Source organism: Plecotus auritus (assembly GCF_963455305.1).
Source record: "Plecotus auritus genome assembly, chromosome: 7".
NCBI classification, from domain to species: Eukaryota; Metazoa; Chordata; class Mammalia; order Chiroptera; family Vespertilionidae; genus Plecotus; species Plecotus auritus.
Window position 1 is genome coordinate 142685882 of NC_137774.1, and position 21513 is coordinate 142707394.

At 37.1% G+C, this 21513-nt stretch overlaps 1 protein-coding gene across 2 annotated transcripts; it reads left to right on the plus strand.

The window, feature by feature from the left end:
- Positions 1-92: 92 nt before the first annotated feature.
- Positions 93-20992, plus strand: CENPK (centromere protein K). 2 transcript variants are annotated; one of them, XM_080681125.1, is made up of 11 exons: positions 102-167; positions 510-579; positions 3402-3548; positions 5639-5695; positions 10019-10091; positions 10772-10818; positions 15128-15210; positions 15303-15395; positions 15722-15848; positions 17910-17963; positions 20132-20992. In XM_080681125.1, the coding sequence occupies exons 3-11, from the start codon at positions 3441-3443 to the stop codon at positions 20288-20290; spliced, it is 801 nt and encodes a 266-aa protein (XP_080537251.1). In that variant the 5' UTR covers positions 102-167; positions 510-579; positions 3402-3440; the 3' UTR covers positions 20291-20992. The 2 variants fall into 2 exon arrangements, with proteins under 2 accessions (XP_080537250.1, XP_080537251.1); XM_080681124.1 differs by lacking the exon at positions 510-579 and having other exon boundaries at positions 93-167.
- Positions 20993-21513: the final 521 nt, after the last annotated feature.

Sequence of the window (21513 nt, forward strand, 5' to 3'; positions counted from 1 at the left end):
ACTCACAGCTCAACAACCAATCCCAAGGCAGCGCAGCCGGCTCGTCAGCAGCCGAGAGAGGCTCGGGATTGGCTGTGATGGGTCCAATCAGCAAGCAGCGCGCGCGGATCCGGGGCGCAGGCTTGTTGACAGCTGGAGGCGGCGGCTGCAGGGCTGGGGCTTTCGTGGTAAGAAATGGGCAGGGGAGGGGGCTGGACAGCTGCGGCCCGGAGAGTGGGACCCTTACCTTCCGGAAACCGGATAGCCCGCGGGGCCTTGAGTCCCGCTCTTCGGCTCTAGAACCCCGCGGGTTAAGGGAGGATGACGGAGCGGTGGGGAGTTGAAGGAACTGGCTCCCCGGGCTCCCTCAAGTGCTCCAAACAGGTCTTCTCCCCAAAGCTTCTTGATTCTCCCACACACGCTCTGAAGAAGGTGGTGAGCGCTTGCTACTGTTTTCTGGGGAGAGACCCAGCCATGCCTGAGTGGCCCATGGTGGGACTACTCACCCTTCTGCCTTCACCCTGGTCTAGGCTTCCATCTCTTCCTGGCCTTCTGGACTTCAGCTCTCTTCATTAAAAAAAGAAAGGAAATATCTCTTGGGTAAGGACAAACACCTAACATGACATTTACCATCTTAATCCTTTGTTTTTTAATCCATTAAGGACAACTTGTCAAAATGACCTCCCTAAATCACTGCTTTCAAAAACCTACTTAACAGCCTCCTGGTTACCTACTGGATTTCAAACTAGATGAATCTCTTCTTTACTTTTGCTTTGATGTGGACCCCAGATACAGGAAAGGAACTGCCGGTAGCAAGTACTTCCTAAGGGTTTTTGTTTGTTTTGCTTTTAATTTTGAAGACTCCCTTTATTTGGCCTATTCTACCTAGCTAGTCTGATTTCTTCTCTGCCTTCTGCTCTAATCAGATCACTTTTTTGTGTGTCTCTCACAAATTTGCCATGCTCATCTTTGCCTTCCAGTCTTATGTTTTTATGCCTTTGAAAGCATCTCCACACCAAATCTAGCTTTCACCTTTACTGCTTCTCATCTGTTAGACCCATGGCAAAAATAATGAGGATAAGACTGGTAATAATGAGGATAAGACTGATAATGACAAAAGCAGGGAGCTAGTACTGTGCACCCAGCACTGTACTAAGCCCTTTATTTTTCCAGGTAGATTTCTCTGCTCTTCTCTATCCTGAATTCTGAAAGCATTTGCAATCTGTATTGTGTAAGTTACCTAATCATAGCACTCCTCACTATCTGAAATCCTATCCATTTGTTTATATTGTCTCTCCTCAGTAAAAATGGAAACTCCATGAAGACTTTTTCCACCTACACAGCTATTGCCACATTAAGGGCATATCTGTTGGATAAACGAATGATTACAGTTTAGAATTGTATGGGTACTTTCTGTATTTCATGTATATTAGTCTTTTCCCAATACTAGTATGAATTTTTTAAATTTGGTATTAGATGTTTTAAGTTTGTAAAACAAACTTATTTGGTATCCCCAAATAAGCAATATTGTTTATCAATAAATAATTCAGAATTGGGGTACTGAGGATGTTGGAAGTATTTCCAGAAAGATAGATTTAAGGATACAAAATGTGGGAAAGGGGTAAAGTTAAACCTTTAGTTGTTTTTATTTATTGTTTTTATATACCTCATTGTATTCTAATACTACACTGAGCTGCCAAACCAGCTAATTTGTTGAATATCTATCCACAGGCTTAAGCACACACAGTTTCACATTGCTTTTGCATACTGATAATATATTTTATTGCTTAGTAGTCTACAAAGTGGGGAAAGATCAATTTGCACTTAATTTCTAAGTTAAGGCATATTTAAAACACATTTTTTACTTTTTGCTTAAAAATATTCTAAGATTGTTAATGACTATGGTTTTGTGAACTTAACTATGTCTTTTGTGTATAGCAAGGAAGATACTTAGTGAAAACATTTTTGGATATGGCATAAGTTATTTAACCAGTTTTCTACTAATTGATACTCAGATTGCTAATAGTAATGTTAATAGCTGATATTGATATACCTCTTTATATGCTAGGTACAGTTCTAAGAGCTCTACATATATTAAGGCATTTAATTGTAACAACAACCCTAGGGTGTAAGAAATATTATCTTCATTTTAAAGATAAAGAAACTGATGCACAGCCAGTTTAAGTGTCCTGCCCAAGGTCACACAGCTTGTAAGTATTGAAGCTAGGTTTTAAACCTAGACAATCTGTTGAGTTACACTTATAAATATTTTTTATAAATAATGCTGTAGTAAGCATACCCATGTAGACTTGTGCAAATATAGGGTGTCCCAAAAAATGTATACACACTTTTAAAATATATACATACTTGATTTCAGGCAGGGAGAGAGAGAGAAAGGAAGATCAGTGATGAGAGGGAATCATTGATCGGCTGTCTCCTGCACGCCTCTCACTGGGGATCGAGCCGCAATTTGGGCATAAGTCCTGACTGGGAATTGAGCAGTGACCTGGTTCATAGGTTGATGCTCAACCACTGAGCCATGCTGGCCAGGCCAAAACTTAATTCTTAATCTTGCTGAATTTGTTTCTTCCACCATCTTCCCCATCTCAGTAATTGGCAACTCCATCTTTCCAATAGCACCGGTCCAAACCTTTTTAGTAATAATTGACTCTGCTCTTTATTTGACACTACTAGTATATGTAAGCTGTTAGGAAATCCTATTGGCTCTATCTTAAAAATATATTCAGAATTAGACATTTGGTATGGCCTCAATATTAATCCTGGTCCACATCTTGCTTGGATTATTGCAATAGCTTTCTAATAGGCTTTCCTGCTTCTGTCCTTACTTGGCTGTAATTAACCAGAGTTATACTGTTAAAACGTGACTTAAATCATGTTATTCCTCTTTAATCACTTACTATCTCAGCCTAAGTCCTTAAAATGGCCTAAAACCCGCATGATCTGTTATCATCTCTCTGACCTCATCTTGTGTTCTCTGTCTTACATCTTCTGCTCTAGTCACAGTGGCTATTTTATCACCCAAGGCCTTTGCACTTCCAGGTACTTCACCTGGATCATCATCCCCTAAATATCACCAGGTCTCAATTATTTCCTTTCTGTTTTTGCTCAGTTCTCAACTTTTCAGTGAATTCATATGGCCTCCTTATGTAAAATTACATTGCCCCTTCCCCAGCACTCGCTATATTTCTTCTCTGCTTTGCTTTTCTTCATAGCACTTGTAAATCATTTTATGTACTATAGTATGATTTTTAACATTTTTAGGCTTATTTTTGTTTTTCTTAGCTAGAATGTAGGCACCATCATAGGAGGGATTTTTATCTATTTTGTTCACTGTTATACCTTTAGCTCCTAGTTGAGTATCTAGCAAGTAATAGGTGTTCAACAAATATTTTTTACTTTAGGTTTTCTTATAAGGCTAAGGAAATCACAAGGCAATATCAATGAGTAACCAAGATCTAGATCCAGATAGTACTACCGATGAAGATACTACAGCTGCTAAGGAAGAACTTATTAAAAAATGTGAAGAAATGTGGAAAGATCTGGAAGAAGTAAGTATCAAGAGATTAAAGTGATATATCAATTAATTACTATAAGATTTAATTCTATTTCAATAATAGACTTGAGAAAGAAATAATTCTGATTCCTGAAAGTCATTATATTGTACGATAAATATTTATATACGTTTTAGACCTATAACATTCAATGAAGTTTATACTGGATGAACTGTAGGAAGAGGAAAAAAATTACAGCAATCTCTACCCTTAAGGAGATTATCATCTAATGGAGGCAATAACCATTATATTAGAAGTATTGTGGTAGAAATACAAAGATTATACTTAGGAGGAGTCCTAAACCTAGACTGAAGGGGTCAAGGATAGTGTCCTAAAAGAGGTAATGACTGAATTCATTTCTAAAGGATTAATAGGAGTTAGCCTGTGAAATTGGGAGAGGTATACAAAGGAGAAGGAACGAAATATATAAAGAGTGAAAGAGTTTACTGGTAGAGAACTCCATGTAGAATATTATGACTTATGTAAATTAGGAAAAGAGAACTTGTGAAGTGAGACTGGAGAGGTAATTAGGGGCAAGAACATGACCAGTTTTGTTGAGTGTATACTGTGGGGAGCCATTAAAGGGTTATAAATAGGAAGTGACATGATGAGATATATAGCTTGAGAAAATTACTCTGGTGGTTTTGAAGAACAGTGAGACTACAGGTAGAAAGAGCATTTAGGAGAACATAGTAGTAGTCGTAGTAAGAAGTACTGAAGGGCTAAATCCTGCCATTGCAAACAGAAGAATGGATGCAAGAGATATTAAGGGGGTAGGACCAAAAGGACTTGGAGATTAATTGTTGTGAAACGGGGGTGTTATGGATAGTTTCCGGTTCCTGGCTTGGGCCGGTGGGTGATTAGTGGAGCAATTTCCTGAGATAGAGAATGTAGAAGTTAGAGGACACCCAATTCTGGAGTTTGAGTAAAAGAATGAGGTACTTTAGAAAATGCTATTTTTGAATTGTATGTATTTTTTGAGTTCATGAGATAGAGTCACTTCTGGTACACTACAGTATTTTGGTAAAAATTTGTTCTACTTGAAATAGCATATGATAGTGTATCATAGTATATGATTCAGGCCACAGTCATTTTTTCACATTCTATTCTTCCCGGTAAATTTTCAGTTGGAAATTTTAAAAAGAGAGCATATAATTTTAACTATCCTGTAATCCAATACCCACCTTACTTTCTCCCACCTATATGTACATTCCATCCTTAATTTCAAATGCATAAACGAAGCTACAAAACTGAGCATTTGAGACTTTGCTTCACGGCCTATGTCATTATTTGGCTCAACTAAACTCTTATTTTTTAAAAAAGATATTGTTGCCCTAGCTGGTTTGGCTCAGTGGATAGAGCATTGGCTTGCGGACTGAAAGGTCCCAGGTTTGATTCCAGTCAAGGGCACATGCCTGGGATGCAGGCTTGATGGGTTGCAGGCTCTATCCCCAGTAGGGGACGGGCAGCAGGCAGCCAGTCAATGATTCTCTCTCATCGTTGATGTTTCTATTTCTCCCTCTTTCTTCCTCTCTGAAATCAATAAAAATACATTTTAAAAAAAGATATTGTAAATAGAAATAACCACAAATAAAATTTAAATTAATCATAATTTTGTTCAAATATAATTGCTATTAACAGTTGTGGATTTTTTTTAATGGCACAGATAAAAATGTCTCTTAAAGGCTTTATTTTCTTATAATCATAACTGTTTTCTTACCTCTTTTGTTATTTTCCTATAGTGATTTCCCTCTTGTTCCCCATTTTTCCATTATCTAGCTTCTAACTCACCCTAGTTTCACTTTTGTTCTTTTTTCCTTATTTCCCATACTAATTTTTTTTATTCTGTAGAGAGTCTAGTATACCCTTTTACTTTTAATGTATTCATCTTGGGACCAATTTGGCTGCCTTCCTTACCCTCTTGCTTAGAAAGTGAGGAATTAAAAACAATTTGTTGTCTTACATCAGGTAATTGTGTATTGTTTTAAAAGAATATGACATTGACTGGTATAAAAGGGGAGGGAGAGGAAATTTTGGGTTATAGTGTGACTTGTTTTTCTGTGTTTTTTTTTACTTTTTAAATCAAGTATCAGAATAAATTATCACTTATTGGAACCGAGACACTCACTGATTCAAATGCTCAGGTATGAAACCTTCTTTTGTTTGGAATTCATTGTTTGGATAAGAAGTTTATCTGTCAAGTATAATAGTTTTGTTAATACGTATATGCTTAATCATTCGGATAATTCTCTACTCTTTCTGATTTAAGAGAAGTATTTTATAAGTACTGCGTGCTAACCAATTGCGCCACTGGAGCTCCTAAGAGAAGTATTTTAAAAATTATCTTGAATAAGCTATTATAAATAAACTAGTGGCCCGGTGCACGAAATTCGTGCACATTAAAAGGGAATTAGAGGAAATATTTTAATATTGCTATTTGCCCTTTCTCTGTAATAAAAGGGTCAGAGATGAAAGAAAATTAGTAAAATGTATATGAAAATCTCCCTCCTGTCAGAGTCTGGGGAGCGCTGTGGGACCCAGAGTCAAGTCCCAGCCCAACTGTGCGCGCTTCGAGATCACGTGAGACCCACACCTGGCCAGCCCCATTCCCATCAAGCCCCGCAGGGTGGGGGGCGCAGCTTCAGGTCCCCCGTCAAGCCCCACCGGGCAGGGGTCGCAGCCTCAGGACCCCCGGTGCAGCCTCAGGTCCCCCGGCCCCGGCGTGAGGGTACGAGGGCATGACGACCACTTGCATATTAGCTCTTTATTATATAGGACTAGAGACCCGGTGCACGAAATTCGTGCACTGAGGGTGGGGGTGTCCCTCAGCCCAGCCTGCACCCTCTCCAATCTGGCTCCCAACTGCTCGCCTGCATACCTTCCTGATTGCCCCTAACCGCTTCTGCCTGCCAGCCTGATCACCCCCTAACCACTCCCCTGCCAGCCTGATTGATGCCTAACTGCTCCCCTGCCAGCCTGTTTTCCCCTAACTGCCCTCCCCTGCCAGCCTGGTCACCCCTAACTGCCCTCCCATGCAGGCCTGGTCACCCCTAACTGCTCTCCCCTGTAGGCCTGGGTCCCTCCCAACTGCCTTTCCCTGCAGGCCTGATTGCCCCCAACTTCCCTCCTCTGCCGGCCTGGTCACCCCCCAACTGCCCTCCCTTGCAGGCCTGGTCCCTCCCAACTGCCCCCCCCTGCTGGCCATCTTGTGTCCACATGGGGGCAGGATCTTTGACCACATGGGGGCAGCCATCTTGTATGTTGGAGTGATGGTCAATCTGCGTATTACTTTTTTATTAGATAGGCTAGAGCAGGGGTGGGCAGACTTTTTGACTCGAGGGCCACAATGGGTTCTTAAACTGGACTGGAGGGCCGGAACAAAAGCATGGATGGAGTGTTTGTGTGAACTAATATAAATTCAAAGTAAAGGAGCGGAGGGGAGAGCAAGAGAACCGGATAGAATAGCCGGATCCGGCCCGCAGGCCGTAGTTTGCCCACGGCTGGGCTAGAGGCCTGGTGCATGGGTGGGGGCCAGCTGGTTTGCCCTGAAGGATGTCCCGGATCAGGGTGGGGGTTCCCTTGGGGGGTGGGGTGGCCTGGGCGCGGGGCCTGTGGTGGTTTGCAGGCTGGCCACGCCCCCTGGCAACCCAAGCGGAGGCCCTGGTATCTGGGGTTTATTTATCTTCTACAATTGAAACTTTGTAGCCTGGAGTGGAGCCAAGCCTTCTGCTTGCTCTATGGCAGCAGCCATTTTTTGGGGGATTTATGTATCTTCTATAATTGAAACTTTGTAGCCTTAAGTGGAGGCCTGGGCCGGCCAGGGTGTGTGGAAAGCTTGGCTTCCTCCATCGCCTGGGGCAACCCTAGCCTCCTGCTCTTTCCAGCTCCATGGCTGCCGCCATTTCTGTTTGGGTTTATGTATCTTCTATCGTTGAAACTTTGTAGCCTTGAGTGGAGGCCTAGGCCCGGCAAGGGCAGGCAGAAAGCTTGGCTTCCTCCATTGCCGGGGAAACCCAAGCTTCCCTCCTGCACTCTGTGGCTGTAGCCATCTTGGTTGGGTTTATTTGCATATTCGCTCCTGATTGGCTGGTGGGCGTGGCTTGTGGGTATAGTGGAGTGATGGTTAATTTGCATATTACTTTTTTATTAGATAGGATAAGAATATTTTCTTTTTTTAAAAAAAATATATTTTATTGTTTTTTTACAGAGAGGAAGGGAGAGGGATAGAGAGTTAGAAACATCGATGAGAGAGAAACATCGATCAGCTGCCTCCTGCACACCTCCCACTGGGGATGTGCCCGCAACCAAGGTACATGCCCCTGACTGGAATCGAACCTGGGACCCCCCAGTCCACAGGCCAACGCTCTATCCACTGAGCCAAACCGGTCAGGGCCAAGAATATTTTTTTTATCTTTCCACAGCTATCCATACATTTAACTGTTGAGTCGATTGCCCCTTGGCTGCTATTGTGGTACTTTGTTAAAAATTAGAACAAAGACTTTTCTACTTTGTGTTAGATACAGTAGCCATAGGTATTTTACTATCTGTGTGGAATCTTAACTGATTTTACCAAGGCTTAAAAAAGGATTAAGATATCCATTTTAGTAATCAGAGACCTATGGAATTGGTTTAGGAATACACCAAAGGGTCTTTGCAACAGATTAAGAATTTAAACTAACAAAGATGATAGTTCCAATGTATGGGAAAGGGATGAATTAGTTAAGGAATGACACTGGTACAATCATAGTTCATTACGAGAAAAGCAAGGAGACTGCAACCTAATGACATGGGAGAACTTGGCTATTAATAAAAATCTAGACATTATAAAAGAACACTTAGCCCTAGCCGGTTTGGCTCAGTGGATAGAGCGTAGACCTGTGGACTGAAGGGTCCCAGTTTGATTCCTGTCAAGGGCATATGCCCAGGTTGTGGACTTAATCTCTAGTAGGGGGCATGCGGTAGGCAGCCGATCAATGATTCTCATCATTGATGTTTCTATCTCTTTTTCCTCTCCCTTCCTCTCTGAAGTCAATAATATATAATAGAGGCCCGGTGCACGAAATTTGTGCGGGGGAGAAGAGGTCCCCTCAGCCTGGCCTGCATCCTCTTGCAATCTGGGACTGCTGGCTCCTAACCACTTGCCTGCCTGCCTGCCTGCCTGCCTTCCTGCCTTCCTGCCTTCCTGCCTTCCTGCCTTCCTGCCTTATCACCCGTAACCATTCTGCCTGCCTGGTCGCCCCTAACCACTGTGCCTGCCTGCCTCATTACCTCTAACCTCTCTGTCTGCCTGCCTGATTGTTCCTAACCACTCACCTGCCTGCCTGATTGCCCTTAACTGCTTGCCTGTTGTTTACCTGTGACTATTCAATAGGCAGTGTTATAATACAGAGCAGGAACTACCTGCTCTGTATAATAAAAATTGGTTTAAAAATATAGTACTTTTAGTGTTCTTTTATTGTAAATATTGAAGTAATAGCTACTGCATTTTTGAAATATGAATTTTTTTTATGTTTGGCTACTAATAAGAATTATACAGACGAGATAAAATGTGCTGAAATTTAGCTTTAACCACACATGGACTTTAATTTTGTGGTCTCATCAGGCAAAATATTTCTCACATAGATTTGTAATTATCAAAATTACAATAATTGGAGCCTCATAGTAACAGAAACATATTCATCCTAAATCTGTCTTTGGCTAATTTACAAACTATTGTGTAGTAAAACTGTGTTTTATATGTGGCTTGTGGAACCAGTCTCATTTTATAATTGTCTCTATGTATGCATTTGAAGTTATTTTTCATTACTCAGCTAAAAACAGTTGCAATTTTCCTAAAAGCACATAGAGAGGAAAAAGAGCATTTTAGTGCAAATTTGTCTTAAAAATGTTGGCAAGAAATAGCATCCTTTTAAAAAATATATTAGCCAAAACCGGTTTGGCTCAGTGGATAGAGCGTCAGCCTGCGGACTGAAGGGTCCCAGGTTCGATTCCGGTCAAGGGCACGTATCTTGGTTGCGGGCACATCCCCAGTAGGAGGTGTGCAGGAGGCAGCTGATCGATGTTTCTCTCTCATCGATGTTTCTAACTCTCTATCCCTCTCCCTTCCTCTCTGTAAAATATCAATAAAATATATAAAAAAAATAAAAAATATATTAATTTAGGGAATAAACTTAATATAGTTAGGTTCTTTTGTTTTAGATTGAGTGGTGAAGTAGAATTGATCATTTTTTAATACAGTATCACTAATATAACTGGCAATTTATGAGCTGTAAATGTGGTTTAAAGCAGAATTCTGTTTGGAGTGATAATTTTTTATAGTTTAGGTAGCTATTATGTTAGCCATTTATGTTAAGACCTTATATTAATGTATAAAGAATCTCTACACATTCATCATGAATAGCTATGAATATTCTATAAGAAATGATTTTGTTTTATTCTCTTGTTCTTTTTTTTTTTTTTTTTTGTAGCTGTCATTATTAATTATGCAAGTGAAATGTTTAACTGCTGAACTCAGTCAATGGCAGAAAGAAACTCCTGAAAGTAAGATTCTTATTTTTAGGTTTATATTTTTGTAAACAAAGTAATGGCAAATTAATGATCACTAGCCCGGCCGGTGTAGCTCAGTAATTGAGCATAGACCTATGAACCAGGAGGTTACAGTTCGATTCCCAGTCAGGACACATGCTTGGGTTGTGGGCTCGATCCCCGGTGGGAGGCATGCAGGAGGCAGCACATCAGTGATTCTCGCTCATCATTGATATTTCTATCCCTCTAGCTCTCCCTTCCTCTCTGAAATCAATAAATATATATATTTTTAAAAGATAAGAATAATGTGTATGGTATGATCCCATTCTTATAAAACCAGAATTGACAAAATTATTAACTCTTGCATGTATATGTACAGATAAATGTGTATATGTATGCATGAATAGGATCTTATGCACAGAAGGAATGCACTAGATGTTATTAATTTTGAATTTTAATGATTGGGAAAACAAAACAAGAAAAGAAAAAGCCACTAAAAACAAAATGCATAATAGCACATTTGTCTAAAATAATATATATGTAAAGCTGCTAAATAAGAATGATTTCATAAACTTACATATTTCATAAAAAGTTCTGTAACATTAAATGGAAAGGAAAAGGGGTATCTGAGAAACCACAAAGTCAAATTCTTGATTTTTGAGAGTTAACTAAGCATATGTTAATTTTTTTTATAGTACTTCCACTAAATGAAGAGGTTCTGGTAACATTAGGAAAAGAAGAGGTAAGTCACTTAATGAATATTTAATAACCCTACTATAATTGTTTTAGGAAAGTTCATGCCATAAGGAATAGGATAAAGACTCCTTAAAACCATATTTTCTATTTTGACATTAATTATACTTTATTGAAGAGAACATTTTATAATTTTTAGACCTTTGATTTTTATTACTGTTATTTTTAAAATTTTTAAAAATTACAGTTGACATACAACATTATATTACTTTCAGGTATACAACCTGGTGATTAGACCTTTATATAACTTACAAAGTGATCATATTCCATTGTATATGTACCAGTTCTTCTTTATTCATCCGTCTATTGATGGGCATTTAGGTTGCTTCCATATCTTGGTTATTGTAAATAATGCTTCAGTGAACATACAGATGCATATGTCTTTTCCATAGTGTTTTGGGTTTCTTTGGATAAATAACCCCAAAGTAGAATTACTGGGTCCTTCTTTGTGTCTTGTTATACCTTTGTTTTAAAGTCTGTTTTTGTCTGGTATAAGTATTGCTACCCAAGCTTTTTTTTTTTTTTCATGAAAGATTTGTTTTATCCCTTTGTGTGTCTTTCAGTCTGAAGTGAGTCTTGTAGACAGCATATGTATGGGTCTTTCTTCTTATCCATTCAGCCATCCTGGGTCTTTTGATTAAAGCATTTTATCCATTTGTATTTAAAGTAATTTAAAGATATATGTTTATTGACATTTTAATTATTCATATTTTTTATCTTTTTTTTCTTCTTCTTCTGAAAGAAGACCCTTTAACATTTTTTATAAACTGGCTTGGTGGTGATGAACTCCTTTAGCTTTTTCTTGTCAGGGGAGCTCTTTATCTGTTCTTTCATTCTAAATGATAGCCTTGCTGGGTAGAGTAATCTTGGTTGTAGGTCCTTGCTTTTCATCATTTTAAATATTTCATGACACTCCCTTCTGGCCTGCAAAGTTTCTGTTGAAAAATCAGTTTTATGGGAGCTCCCTTTTAGGTAAGTAACAGCTTTATTCTTGCTGCTTTTAAGATTCTCTTTGTTTTTAACCTGTTGCATTTTAATTATAATGTGTCTTGGTGTAGGCCTGTTTGGTTTCATCTTGTTTGGGACCATCTGTAATTCCTGGACTTACCTATTTCCTTTGCCAAGTTAGAAAAGTTTTTAAAGTTCTTTTTTAAAGTTTCAATCTTTTTAGTAAAGTACTCATTTTGTTCATGTATTTTATTTTTGAGTTTATTAAACTTCATATCTGTATTTTCTTATAACTCATTGATTTTTTTTTTCAGAACTGCAATCTTGAATTCTCTGTTATTTAAATTACATATTTCTATGTCTTCATGTTTATTTTCTGGAGATATTTTATTTTTGAGCTGCTCTCTTACCTTGCTTATTCATGGTGGATTCCTTTTCTACTGAGGTGTCTATATGTGAGTGGCATTTCTCTAATAAATTGGTAAGTCTTTCTATTGTTTTCTAGTAGGTGGCATTGAAGCACAAGTTGTTTAGTCTCTTGCACTGCTCTGACTTTTCAGGTCTCAGCAGGGTGATGGAAATGTCCTGTGTTCCCTGGGAAGGTGGGCATCTCCTCTGTATTCAGGTTGCCTCAGTCTCACAGGGAAGACCCCGTGGGGGAATGTGGTGGGCAATGTGCCCTAAATCTGTGAAATCCCAGCGCTGTCCACTGCAGCCAGATGCAGCTGTGATGGATGGGGGTGGCGTGAGCTAGGGGAAGCTAGTGGCTGACTTTGTTGCTTTGTTCTCCCAGGAATGGTGACTGGCAAACCTCAGCGGCCTCCCCTCTGTGTCTTCACCCAACCCTGGATTAGTCACAGAGTGTGCCTCTCCTCCCTACCCAGGTCACTGGGTTCAGTCACAGTGCATACTAACAGTTCCTTCAGGAATACTCACTGTATCTCTCTGCTCCTTCCTGCTGAGGGGAGCACCAGTGCTAACTTGATTCTGCCCCTCAGTAGGCTGAGCCTCACAGTGAATTCTGGCCTACGAGATCCAGGCTGCATCCTTGGCACCATCTCAGCTCTTCTCCCTTCCCATTTCCTCCGTTTTCTTCTACTTGCCCACCTTCAGTTGTTTCAATACTTGGATCTCTCAGATGTGTTAGTTGAGCAGGAAATCCTTTGTTGAATTATAGGTGTTCAAATTGTTGAAACTTCAAGGGAACCTCTGACGCCACCATTCCTTTGACCACAAAGTCCACTTCTGATGCCAACTGTCAGGGTTTTCCCCAAGACCACTCTTAGATTCTGTGATTCGCTAGATAGGCTCACAGCATTCAGAAGAGCTATTCTAGTCATGGTTGTGTTTATTATAGTGAGAGGACACAGACTAAAATGAGCAAAGGGAAAAGGCACGTGGGCCAAGCTTATAGCTGTCCTTTCCCAGTAGATGTATTTACTTCTCCCTGCAACTATGTGTGACAACTTGGTCAATGTGTGGTCCAACAGGGAAGTTCGCCTGGCCAGTGTGGCTCAGTGGTTGAACATCAGCTCATGAACCAAGAGGTTGTGGCACATGCTGGGTTGCCGGCTTGATCCCCAGTAGGGGGTGTGCAGGAGGCAGTCAATCGAAGTTTCTCTCTCATCGATGTTTCTATCTTTCTATCCCTCTCCCTCCCTCTCTCTCTAAAATCAATAAAAACATTTTTTTTTTAATAAAAAAGCCAGGGAAATGCATTTTAGCCTATTGTCCATGGTTTTTATCAGGAGTCCCATCACTATGCATGCAGGGCGTCCTTGACTGACTTCAGCTATGCAGACTCCAGGTTCCAGAACAAAAATGCATTTACCAAGAATGACATAGAATAAACTGTGTAATCAAACTGGTACCAACTGGCCCAAGGCTCCGGGCAGATGCAAAACACTCGCAATAGGCAGAATATTTCAGTGTCTCATAGCTTCTCTTCCAGGAATCCACCAGGAGCCAGTCCTAAAGAAAAGCTTTTCTTGGTAATGTGCAGAGTTTGTGCAACCTTGGCCTGCTGAGTTAACCCTTTCACTGAAACTTGTCTTTTTATTCTCTTAACGGTATCTTTGAAGAACATAAGCTCATAATTGGATTAATTCTATTTTATCAACTTTTAAAGTTTGTGCTCAAATATAGGAATATTTGTCCAATTTAAGGTCACAAAGATTTTCATGTATGTTTTCTTTTAGAAATTTTAAAGTTGTAGATTTCACATGTAGGTTTATGATCCATTTTGAAATAATGTTTACACATGAAATGAGTTGTTGATAAAGGTTTATTTTTTGCATATAGATACGAATCGTTCCAACACAAATTGTTGAAAGAACTATCTGTTTTGACTTTTCTTTTACTGAAATTTAATTACCATGTATGGGTGGCTCTGTTTCTAGATTCTTTATTTGTTCTCCATTCTGTGCTTTGGATATGTCTCTTCCTTGGTTCTGTGTTTCTGTCTTAATCCAATACCACATTGTTTTACTTACTGAAGCTTTGTAATAAGTCTTGAAAACAAATAGTATGAGTTATCTAACTTTGTTGTTTTTTACCAAAATTATTTTATATTTTCATATAGAGTTGGCTTGTCATTCTATCCCATAAAAAAGCTTACTGGAATTTTGATTGAGGTTGCCCTAAATCTATTTATTTATTTACTTTTGAAAATATGTTTTATTGATTTCAGAAAGAGAGATGGGGAGAGAGAGAGACATCCCTGTGAGAGAGAAACATCTATCGGTTGCCTCCTGTATGCACCCTGACCGGAACTTAACCTGAAACCTGGGCATGTGCCCTGAATGGGAATTGAACAGGAGACCTTTTGGTGCACAAGACAATGCCCAACCAAGCCACACCAGCCAGGGCTAGACTTACTTTGTTTTTCATAGAACTTACCACTCACTGGAATTATATATTTGTTTGTTTGTCTGCATTCCCCTCTTTGTTCCGTTCACCTTTGCATCCCTGACTCCCTTCAATAATGCCTGATAGTCAATAAATATCAGTTGAATGAATAATACTAGTCTTCATTTGTTTGTTTTTGTATAGTCTCCTTAGAAAAGAGACCTAATTTACCTGGTTACTGAATACTCACCATTAAGTTGCCTTTCAATATGTAATGTATTGCTCAAAAACTCCATCTTATATTTTTTAATTTGACAATGGAATATTACAGAGAACTTAGCACCTGCTCTATATGTCCGTTTTAAAGACTTTCTGCTCAGCTTCTTTGCTGTAAATTTCTGAATATAAATTTTAGAATTAAACATAAATTTTACTATCATTCATAAATATAACTAGTTATATGATTAAAGAATAAGCAGTTAATATGAATTATTTTGTTCTAGTTCCAAAAATTGAGACGTGATCTTGAATTGGTACTATCTACTATTCAGTCAAAGAATGAAAAGTTAAAGGAAGACTTGGAAAGGTATATTTATAATTACTATTAGTTATTGATATGTTGAAGTGGCATTGATGTTTTATTTGGCTGCTGTTTGTTTTATTTTTCTGTGTTGAAAGGGAGCAACAATGGTTGGATGAACAGCAACAGATATTCGAATCTCTTACTGCACTACACAATGAATTAAAACATCAGATTGTGACAGAATCAAGGTATTATTTTTGTGTCCTATGTTTTTAAACTAGGAGAAAGTATTTTTTTCTTTTTTTTTAACATGAAAAGGGGTAAATTTTACCAAAAAATGTGAGTCTTATCCCAGCTTTTGATTTCTATTATTCCATGATCTTTTATGAATGACTTGACTTTTAGTTTCCCTACATATTAAATAGAGAATAATACTTTTGTAAAACTAGTTAAATTTGGTTTGAGCAAATAAAATTTGAACTGAGTTCTTGATCAACCTTGTGAGTAACCAGTTATATACACTTATGTATTTTGTCAGTGAACTATTTCTCTTCATTATTTTGAAATTTATTAGAACCTTTAAAGAGCTGAAAACTAAACTACGTGATGTAAAAGAATATAAGGAGAAACTATTGGTTACCTTGAGTGAGTTTCTAGAAGACCACTTTCCTCTGCCTGATAGAAATGTTAAAAAGAAAAGGGTAAGTTTTAAAGAAAACATTCATGTGGATATGCATGTATGAAATTGTTTCAGATAGGATCAAATGTAAATTTCTGTTAATGTTTGTATGTTTATTATACATTTCAAAGACACATACACATAGATAGATGTAGAGAAATAGTTCCTCATTACATTAAAAATTTATTGAAAAATTAGAAGCAACCTTGTTCAACAATACAAGAGGAGTTAAATACATTTTTTTATATTGTATCCATATGATGGGGAAAATGCAGCTTTAAGAAACTTATTGAGCCCTGGTCCAGTGGCTCAGTTGGTTGGAGAGTAGACCTGTACACCAAAAGGTGGTGGGCTCAATTCCCAGTTAGGGCACATACCTAAGTTGCAGGTTCGATCCCTGGTGGGGCACGAGCAGGGAGCAACTGATCAATGTTTCTCTTTCACATCTATGTTTCTCTCTCTCTCTCCCTCTCCCTTCCTCTCTCTTAAAAAAAAAATCAATAAAAGCATATTTTTTAAAAATGTATTGAACACTATCAAAGGAATAAATGAAATGTTCACAATTTATTGTTAAATGGGTAAAACATAGATGATTAAATTGTATGTCTAATTTATACCAAAAGATGTAATAGTGCTTATGTCTAGGGGCTAGGATCATAGGAGAGATTTTTCATTTTTACTATTTTGAATATTTTCCATGAACACGTGTGACTTTTAAAATCAGAAGAATTGTTTGAAATCTGTTAATGTGCCCTGGTCAGCGTTGCTCTGTGGTTAAAGTGTCATCATTCTCCTCCGCACTGGAGGGTGGCAGGCTTGATTCTTGGTCAAGGGCCCATACCTGAGTTGAAGGTTTGAACCCGGCCCCCTGTCAGGGAGGCAACCAATAGATGTGTGTCTCTCCCACATCCATGTTTCTCCCTCTTTCCCCCTCTCCCTTCTCTTCCAATGTCTTTAAAAATCAAAGGAAAAAATATCCTCCTTGAGTGAATATTAAAAATATAAATATGACACTATGTTCACATAGAGGTTAATAGAGAGAAATGGATATCCAAAAGCTAAAGCAATATTAAACGTAATGAATAGAATTCCAGCATCTACAAGTATGGAAATGAGTCTTCTTTTTTATCTTTGGTGTTCAAATCACACCAATATCATTGTGGAGATTGGATTAAAAAAAAAAAAAGGTGCCAAAACCGGTTTGGCTCAGTGGATAGAGCGTCAGCCTGCGGACTGAAAGGTCCCGGGTTCGATTCCGGTCAAGGGCATGTAACTTGGTTGCGGGCACATCCCCAGTAGGAGGTGTGCAAGAGGCAGCTGATCGATGTTTCTCTCTCATCAATGTTTCTATCTATCCCTCTTCCTTCCTCTCTGTAAAAAATCAATAAAATATATTTAAAAAAAAAAAAAAGGCAAATTAGACCACATTTAAAGAACAACCAAAATACTGAAGGGCTACAAGTCTATGGCTTATGAAAAATAATTGAAGGAACTAATAATGATTAATATGGAAAAGACCTGAGATGCATAATAGCTGCCTTCAAATATTTAAGGAACTCTTGCATAGAATTGGAAGAGACTCTCTGTCATTTCAAGGATAAAGACCAGTTAGTTAACATTACGAACTGTCAAGAACTATAGAAAGATGAACGAACAAGGCTCCCTGGGAAGCAAGTTTCCTGTCCTGAAGCTGTATAAATACAGTCTGGAATGTCATTTGTTTGGGTTATTTTGATTGGGAGATTTAAACACTATACTTTTATATATGTAAGTATAAAATATATATAATATAGCATCCATTTTATATTTATAGATAGTCTGAATTGTATCTTCTAGTAATTGCAAACAATTTCACTGTCTTAGAGGTTGTTCCAACTTTTTTTTATGAAAACGACTATTAGTACAAGCAGGTTGTTTATATTCAGAATTCTTTTTAAGTCACCTAATTATAAGTGTTTGGTTTTAGTATACCTTGTACCATTGCAATTAAGAAATATTAATTTTTTGTAATAAGTATAGTTTAATATTCTGCCATTGGCAGAATCATAATGTTAATTCTTTGTTATTCACGTTTCTCTCAAAGAAAAATACTCAAGAATCAACTATACAGCTGATAACATTGCATGAAATGTTAGAGGTAAGTGTTTTGTGTAGTTGTTTTGTCTTGAAGATGTCTCTTAATTAGTGATTTGTGAATAATTTTTCATAGGCTTGAAAAAGAAAAAATACTGCTTTAGTTCTTAAGTTAAACACCAATCTTTATTAGATATACTTACGTTAATTTATCTTGGGTATAAAATTAGTTTGTGTTTTCTATATAGCATTAGAAAGAATAGTGTCATTTTTTTAAAGACCATGAAATTAGAGCCTAACTCTTGATCATATTTCAAGATTATTACTTCAAGAAAATTTTATGATATTATTTAATATTTACACAGTGAAACCTTATGCTATTGACTGTATCTTTAGTTAGCAACTCTACATTCTATTAAAAATACAGTACAAAGTGAGTTTAAGGATTCTTTCAACAAAATTGTAGAAATCCATGCATAATATTTCCTTAAGTAACATCAGCCTCTTTTTTTCATGATGTGAGTCCTAAGTAATTTCAAATAATTTTAGAATTGGTAAAGAAATACCTTTTTCTGCTTAACATTTACCTTTTATAAATATCTTTGACTTTTATTTTATTATTTTTAAAAAAGTATATTTTAATTTATTTCAGAGAGAAAGGGAGAGGGAAAGAGGGATAAAAACATCAGTGATGAGAGAGAATCATTGATCAGCTGCCTTCTACATGCCCCACACTGGGGATTGAGCCCACAACCTGGGCATATGCTCTGACCGGTAATTGAACCATGACCTCATGATTCGTAGGTCGGCACTCAACCACTGAGCCATGCCATCCGGGCTCTTTGACATTTAAAAAAAATGCTTTTGAACATCATCCAATTATCAAGTATGTTAAATATTTGAGAAATCTTGGTCTCACAATCCATTGCAAATTAGGCAGAAAGGAAGGTAAAATAGTCTATGAAGTGGGAGATATTTAACAATTAGTGTTTCTTTTTATTTATTTATTTATTTATTTTATATATATATATATATATATATATATATATATATATATATATATATATATGTTTTTATTGATTTCATAGAGGAAGGGAGAGATAGAAACATCAATGATGAGAGGGAATCATTGATTGGCTGCCTCCTGCACATTGGACCAAGCCCGCAACCTAGGCATGGTGCCCTTGACCGAAATCAAACCTGGGACCCTTCAGTCCACAGGCCGACACTTTATCCACTGAGCTGAGCCAAACCGGCTACGGCTAATGTGTCTTTTTTAAATTAGTTGGCAAGTTAAGGAGAAAGAGTGATATCATTAAATTTGTTTCATTGTAATTTTATGAATTGGATTCTCAAGTCTCTATTTTTACCCAGTTAAATAGTTTTGGTGCCTCAAGATATCTTAATATAGATAATTATTGCTCTGAAAGCAAAAGGCAGAAAATAAAAGAAAAGAAAAGAAAAGAAAAGAAAAGAAAAGAAAGCAAAATACAAATATTTATTAGATTTGTATGATACCCATTTGTAATGGGTATCATATATCAAATTATATTAGGATATCTTAATATATTTCTAATTCCAGTTTATACTGAAACTAAGAAACCACTATTTCTTATGGATGACTTAACTTTTTTTTTTTAAACAAAAGTTGTCATATATGTGGCTGATATTAGCAGATTAACTGGGTAATACATGTGTAATTTTCCAATAGTATACTCTGAGATTTCATCTAAAATTTAGAATTAGAAACAATTTTTTGTCTCCAACCTACATTATCAATGATAAAAGTAAACAATATATGAACTGAAATTTAGCGAAAAATAAAACAATATACATGTTCATTTTATTTATTTATTTTTTAATTACATGTTCATTTTAAAGTTGAATTTTTATCATCTAATTACTTCTGGCATCTACTAGAATTACAGATGAAAAATAAGGATTTTAAGTATGTTAAAATATGTAATTGCTTTAAAATAGGAATAATATTTAAATCTATTATCATCATGCCTAAGTGAGATCAAAAGATTTTTGCCCCTCAGAGTATGTACTTGAAATAGCTAAAGTGAATGATAGATGAAAATTTTATTTCAATAATTGAGATATTGATATTAGTATGAAATATGTTTGAGATGAGAATATTATAGTTTTGCTTTATTGCTATGGCACTTAGTATTTGTATAAATGATGTGTTTTCTTTTCCACGTTCCTTAAGATAGTATCTTTTCCTAGATTCTTTTAAATAGATTATTTGATGTTCCACATGATCCATATGTCAAAATTAGTGATTCTTTTTGGCCACCTTATATTGAGCTGCTCCTGCGTAATGGAATTGCCTTGAGACACCCAGAAGATCCAAGCCGAATAAGACTGGAAGCTTTCCATCAGTAAAGTATGCTCTGGTTTTCACAAGTACTTAAAGAATCTTGCCATTCAAGGATGAATGGAAACACTGAGTATTACTTGGATAAAGAAAATTATATGCATATCAAAGCACGTAGTTCATATTCCTTCTATCCTTAAAATGACCCGTGCTGCCATGTACTATTTGTTTAAAAATGGTCCTTTCACATTCAGTCTGTGCTTTGGTGTGTTCAGGTTGATGGGCAAGGATACAAGTAAAAATATTCTAGAGTTAATTATAAAACATTTAATGTACCTCTTGCAGCGATATTTGGAAAATTCTTTGTTAATTTATGATATTGCTTAAGTCATAATTTTTTAAAAAATTTGTGACAGTTTTTTTATGCATTTTGAGTTGTGTTTGTTGCTTAACTCCATTAAATTTAGGAATTATAATGAAAAGGCCATTTAATATGCAGATGGTTTTAAAATTGACTTTGTATCTGATGTAGAAGGAAGCATAATTTAAAAGTATTTAGTAAATATGCCCATATATAATGCCTTATTTCTAGATTTGTTAAAAATTGAAATGTAAAAAAACAAATGGATAAAAGTAGAAAACTCTTAATGTGTATCACATATCAAGTGATATATATTAAACCATTCGTCTGTTCATTATTACTAATGAAATTGTGTTAATAAAATTTTGTTTATCTTTGTGACTTTTCTGTAAATAAAATTCTCTTACCTAAAAATATTTAGCTTTTGGTGATGTGGCATGATATTTTTATAAAATAAATACACTTTTTGATAGGTAGATAAATGAAGATAATATAGGGCTCATTCAGTATTGTATGCAAGCTAAACTATAGAATTGAAAACTCATTCAGTATTGTTATCGGATTAAATGGGTTCACTTGCCAGGACACATCACATCCCAATAAGACATGCACAGGAGCTTGCAGCAAAAAAAGTAAGGGTTAATTAGTTCAGGAAGTGGCCTGGAGTCACAGGTGAGCTAGTGCTCAAAGATCCGACTAATCAATGGCTTCCAGGTTATTAATCCTGTGACTAAGGGAGTTAGGGTCATGGTCTCTACTGACTGATACTAGGGTAGGGAGTAGTTGACCAGTGCATCTGGTCTTGATGTAAAAAAATGGCATTGCTTCATCTGGTTTCCCCACTTCTCTGGGTCTGGAGCTGAAACAGCTGAGACCTAGATGTTATCTCTAGTTTGACAAAACTGTCTCTGTGGCCTACAGACTCTAGGT